Here is a 6123-nt window from a genome sequence, read left to right as displayed (position 1 = left end):
TTTTGTAAACTCGAAGCATGGCAATTATGCTTGGAAACTCACGTTATTGATTCTTTATTTTTTCCAGGGGTTGGTTATAATTATGGGCTGGGAGATTGGCTAAAGCGAAAAAAACAAAATAAAACATGGGTTTAGCTCATTTCCTTGGGACAACATTCACTGCAAAAGAAAATATTGAAGACTGATTTCAAGAATTTTAACCTCTTTGATGGCCGTTTTTGGGGCCTGTCACAAAATAAGCTCTGTACAAAGAGCTGCCTCTGTTTTTTTGTTAGAATTCATCTAAGCATCTCTGATCATTCTAAATGGCGAACAGCACCTATGGCGAAATATAGACGAACTCGCAAATGATTTTTCCATCGAATGAATATGACTATGGGTTTAAAAACCACAAAAACAAACTGTGTGGGTGGTTACATATTGCGGACAGACAGGCCTTTTTTATTGCACAAATTATGTCAAAGCTTTCCCCATCGTTTATGCTTAAGGTACACTGCTCATTTGCTTTTGAAAAGCTTTTGATTCCGACCTGCGACCCACTTACTGAAAACCTTATTTTAAACGCTTGTTTTTAAGGCAAGAACAATTGCAGTTTCAGGCCTGGAAAAGTCCTCCGTTTGAAGGTGGAGGGAGAGTTTATTGGCCCCGAAATTTTCAAGGAGTTTTGAGAAAGGGATCTCTGTAGGAAGATGATTGCAAATTCTTAGATTCATGTTTCCTTGGCGTACATCGCTTATCATCTTACAGCTGAACTTAGATTGTTTTGAATGACCTGTAGATGAAGTTAAATGAAAGTATGATGGCGCAAAAGACAGGTTACTGGAATTCTTACACCTCGACGGACATTTTGGACTGGGTTTGTATTGGTCATTTAATTGATAGATTGATGAGTTGGTAGATGGATTGATTGGTTAGTTCGTATACCCACGTCTCTCATTAGCCAATGACTGCCAGTTTTTGCTAACTTGTCAAAACATGTTTAATGTCGGCGGAGAGCGTGACTATAGACTTCTGTGGAGATGTGTACTTAAAGAACAACGCATCTCAGTGTTTCAGGGAAGGCAGATTTGAAGATCGAAGTTCGATCGTCACGTTCAACGAACCTTGATAAGCCCAAAGTGTCCCAATAAGGCTGTGCGTAAACTACTAATTTTCAATAACAATCTTGGTGCCAGCGCTAGGATTTTAGGGTGCATTTTTTGGGAAAGTCCGAAAACGGATTTGTGATCAATGGATTCCTCAGCGTCCAAAAAAAAAAAGGATTATTTTCCATGACAACGCAAACAGACAAACCCAGAGTTGCGTGCAATTTAAAAAACAAAACAAAAACATTAGCGGTTAACTTGTTTGTTTTAGAGAACTTCTTCAATGAAAATGCCACCAGAAAAAAAAAAAGCAAAAAAACAAAACAGAGACCAATAAAAAGAAATGACGAAAAACTTGCGTGCTAAGATACAAATCGATTACAGAGGGTATTTTTGCAGTTTACTTTTTTAGCTATATGAAAGGGAGTAACAATACTTTTGCTCTCTCAAAATTTTTAGTGTAATTTCTGCTGTAAAATCAGCAGGAAACCTACCTATTTTTGACCTATTCGTGTCTTCGATCGTGCGGTAAAAATGAGAAAAACATTTGGTCTAAAATGCCATGTACGGTAGCTGTTGTGTATTATTTTTGCATGGAAAACCGCTTGTCAAAATACTTTTTCAAAGGCTGAAGTAGTGGTGAATCTTAAAACTCCTCCGGATTTAGATTTGATCCGAAGTATCCTCGAGTGTGGATACTTTGGATTCATGATCCGTTTTTGGATTTCGCCACAGAAACGCAAAATCCATTTTTGGATTCAATAATCTGTTTTCGGATTTTCCCCCAAAAAAGCCGGGCACCCGTAGCCCGTTTAAACGTCGCATTTTACATGAGCCGAATCTATTGTTTTTGCTCATTTGCATTAGATTCGGCACATGTAAAATGCGACGTTTAAAACGGGCCTTAGTTCAGGTTCCATGTTTAGATGAAGAGGAGGGTGTGAAGGACAGTGCGTGTTCAAGTTCGTCTGATGGGAAGGAATCCGGAATCCAGCAAATGTGAGGCTTTGGAATCCGGAGTCCATTGTATGGAATCCAAAATCCGTTTTGGCGGAACCCGCGAGTTTCAAGTGGAATGCGCACAATGTTGTGCGACAAATCGCCGTTTCAGGTTGTCACGTGTAACACGACCCGTTTGAAATAGAGCGAACGCGAACGCAAACAACGTCATCTCTCCATGGAACTTTCTGGAAAGCGATCGGCATTTCGCATCGACGTCATTTGAAATGCAATAGTGTGATTGGGCAATTGAACTCCCATAATGGGAGTTTCCTTGGCGGGAATACGGAGAAGCTTTGTTTTAATCTTGCCGAACATTGGTCCGTCAAACAAATTGCGAACACTTTTTCAAGGTCATACGAAAGTCGATCTAGTGGCGGATTTCCTCAGTTTCTGTTCTTTCGTCAACAGAAACCAAGAATGACCAAAATCACCAATTGCCGGAGAGAATGTGATCACAAACGACTGAGTCATACCCTTTTCATTATTTATCGCCTTATTCCACTGTTCACACATGAAAATAAATAAACTGAATTAATGAGCGAATGAGGAGAATAGAGAGCTGAAGCAAACTAGAAAATATATCTTTGGGTCATTGTAACAATTTTCCGACTTTCCAAGTAATTCGGAATGGAAATTGTGTACTATCTTGGAATGAAAAGGCTATGAACGGTTTTAAAGTTTAGGAGACCATTGAAAATTTATCTTCAACTATGTAACCTCGAACTTAGTCAGTTCACGTCGCATTCTCGTCCCAAGAGCCCTCCGTTTCTTTTGGTTACGAAGTCGGCGAAACCGTACCCTGGGTTCCAGAGGATATCGATAAGAAACCCAGGGTAGCGAAACCGTCGTAGGGTTCACATGTAACACTCATGTGCAGGAGTGGATGCTGAGCCACTGGTCATTTACTTTTTACCGAAAATACGATTGAAATTGGCGTTCTTGACCGGAAACTTTGGAAGCGCACAAATTTCCATTCTTCACTTTTGTCCTTTGTAAAAAAAGACATTACAAATTATTTCAATGGCACTCTAGTATACATTTATTCTTCGTGATAAAAAGAAGAGCGAGACTGTTTCACACCTTGTGAAACACGTTGAAGCGTTATCGATCAACGCTTTGGTGCCATTTTGTAAAACTTTCATGTAAATACTTTTTATGCAAAGATACACAAGCATGAGTGATAAATGATAAATTATAAAGTTTTTAATTAGCGATAAATCGGAGTTTCCAGAAAGACTTTTAAGGGCAGATTACACAACCAAAAACCCACACGACACATTCATAGAAAAGCGAGAACTCCTTAAACTGTGCCAGCCTGCTCTCCCGCTGAAATATCCAAGTTGAGATTGTCCTCGCTACATTTGTTTCATTAGCTTATTTTATTTTTTTATTTTTTATTTTATTAGCTTTGCCCTGAAGAAATAAAGAAAAAAAAATAAATTGAAGATATACAAATACAGAAAATACAAAGATAACAACACACCAATAGTAACTTAAATTGGGCAGGGACACCGCAACAGCTAGAGCCAATTACTGCGGACCCACGAACCCTTTGGACCCTTTGGAATCAATGAACGTAAACAAAACTTTTAATGGTTCCCTGCCCAACTTCTTCGACCTCCCACATTTCCTGGATTGAAGTACGTGATAAAATGATCCTGACTGACGTACAAACACAAACTATGATTTTAGAAAGACTTTAATTGAGTTTCCATCAGACTTAATTTCAAATGCCAAATTCTATTCACCAATAATAAATAGCAATTTATGACAACACGGGTATGTAGGAAGATTCATTTCCAACGATTGTGAAATTACATTGGGAGCATAGGTACTTAGACACCATTGCTGTGACAGAAGTAATTGAATTAAAGCATCCCAAATATCGGGTTTCTTACATTCGCGTAGCTAAAAATATCCTTTTTCATCATTTTTATTAAATTTTACATTGAACATTAAAGCTTACCGGTGCGTTTTAACAACACCATGCGATAAAACAAAGCGACGGAGATTATTTTAAATTTATCCCAAATGGGGGTGATTACTTAATTACTATTTTACTACTGAGTGACATAAACAACATGCTCAAACCAAAGCGGCCCCTTAGAATAAAAATTTATTTCTAATTTCAGGGGAAAAAAAATTCAAGCCAATCAGAATCCGATGCAGCTACGTGAGCGGGAAAATGCGAGCGAGGCCTTCTGAGTGGTTTCCCAAAACGTTGTGCGAGGTATCTTTAGCCAATCACCGCGCAAGATGAAACAACAAAGTAACCACTTTGACAAATGAGACTAAATAAAAAATAGCCATTGATTAGTTGTTAAACATGTGCCCAGCGCCTTTTGATCCCTTCTCACTTGAGTAATTTCATGATAAATTTGGTATAGCATGATTCGCCCCAACATCCTCAGCCAATTAGGCAGAGGTCAGAGCATAATAAACCAACAGATCATTTTACAGTTGTAGCTAAGGTACCTAGCCTTAATGTAGACTGATCAGAATTACAACAACACAATTTACATGAGAAAAGCAGTGAGGTCTGTATCAATACAAGGTCAATGAGAAAACAACTGTAAAATGGCCTATTGTGACTTGCCGATTTGCAAATTATCATTGGCGCATATGAATCTGTCAAGTCACTTCGTCGGTGTTTCGTGAACGGTGTTCGTTATACGACATCCAAAAAGAAAACTGTTCAGTTCTCGAGTCAAGATAACGATGATTCAGCAACAATGGGGGACAAATTCCTTGGACAGTCGAGGAAATGTTGTTAAAAGGAAACTATTATACAGGACTAACTGAAGAGAGTGTAGTGTAACGTGAAGTGCTAGATTTAACATAGTGTAACGTGAAGTGCTACAGGACGTTTGGCGTAGAACATTCAAGGAGAGGAGGGAAGTGGCATAGATTTATTTATCTGTCCCAATTTTAGTAACCCTTGAAGACGTATTCAAGCATCATATTTACATTATTCCAAACGGTGCAAAAATACCTTTATAAAGACGTTATATTTCTAAATTATCAAAGTTCTGTATAGGCGCCTGCGCCAAAACTCCATCCAGCCAAGCGCCCACATCTACTTGTTTTTCCTCGTATCTTAAAATAAAAGGATGCTTGAGCAGTTCCCGATATTTTGGCCTTCTGGTAACATCTTTTGTCAAGCTAAAGAAGCAAATAAAACACATTATAAACAAGAAATAAAAAATTGCTGTCCGACCTCGTTACAGTGACACGACATCAAAAGAATTTAAGAAAGTTTGAAAAAGCAAAAAAAGTGACTGTGTATAGGAGGTGAGGACATCTCGTTTATTGATCAGATATCGGAAGTAAACACCTCTTACTTTCCGAGTGCCGCTGTCGTAATGCCGGCCAGTATTGAAACAAGATCACATTGAATTTAAAGCATCTAACCTTTATGCTAAGTGGCGCGCAAGGCCGTTATTACCTCCGTCATCGCATTGTGTTTGGTTAAGTAATTTTAATCAGTTTGAAAACTAATCGTGTTGGCAATTGTGTAATTTTAGACACCTTTGATCGCGACGCACAGCAAATTAAATGCACGAAGTTTCATTTCAGTAATTTTTTATGAGACAATTCTGCCCACTGGGTAAGTCTGTTGCGTGTTGGCGAAACGACTTCACGCGTGAAGTCGAGACCAAACGACCTACCAGTCGCCCACTACTGTTTGATCCAAGTTTTGATTCGCACATTTTATCTTCTAATCCTGTTGTAATTGGTCTAAGAAACTGGCAGTGTCTTGGTTTTCGAGACAGTTCACAATCCAAGTTAAAGAAGTGACGAACTTCCACACGATATTCCATACGTAAGAGAGAGAGATCACACATACCACATATTTGTGAACGAAAGCATTTCATCCGAGAACGATCTGCCATCTTCATTTGCCAAACGAGGAGGGTCTCCTTTCACCACTTGGCTCAGTTGCTCAAACACGCTCTTCCACTTGGGATACGGAAATTTACCAGTAGCAAGTTCAATCTAATGACGAATGAAACAGAGGACTCAGTTTTAGAAGTCA

General features: G+C 38.8%; 1 protein-coding gene across 1 annotated transcript in view; it reads right to left on the bottom strand.

Annotated features, from left to right (window-relative positions):
• Window positions 1-4977: 4977 nt before the first annotated feature.
• Window positions 4978-6123, bottom strand: part of LOC138060227 (dual specificity mitogen-activated protein kinase kinase 4-like) — a 14218-nt gene continuing 13072 nt past the window's right edge. The window contains exons 10-11 of the mRNA XM_068905963.1: window positions 5935-6083; window positions 4978-5249 (exon numbers count right to left, since the gene is read on the bottom strand). Of these exons, the coding sequence (XP_068762064.1) occupies window positions 5093-5249; window positions 5935-6083 (306 nt within the window). The 3' untranslated portion in view covers window positions 4978-5092. The remainder of the gene's footprint in view (window positions 5250-5934; window positions 6084-6123) is intronic.

The sequence above is a fragment of the Montipora capricornis genome, chromosome 8 (genome assembly GCF_036669925.1).
Source record: "Montipora capricornis isolate CH-2021 chromosome 8, ASM3666992v2, whole genome shotgun sequence".
Classification (NCBI taxonomy): domain Eukaryota; kingdom Metazoa; phylum Cnidaria; class Anthozoa; order Scleractinia; family Acroporidae; genus Montipora; species Montipora capricornis.
The sequence above is the reverse complement of the archived record's forward strand: the minus strand, read 5'-3'. Positions and strand labels throughout refer to the sequence as shown.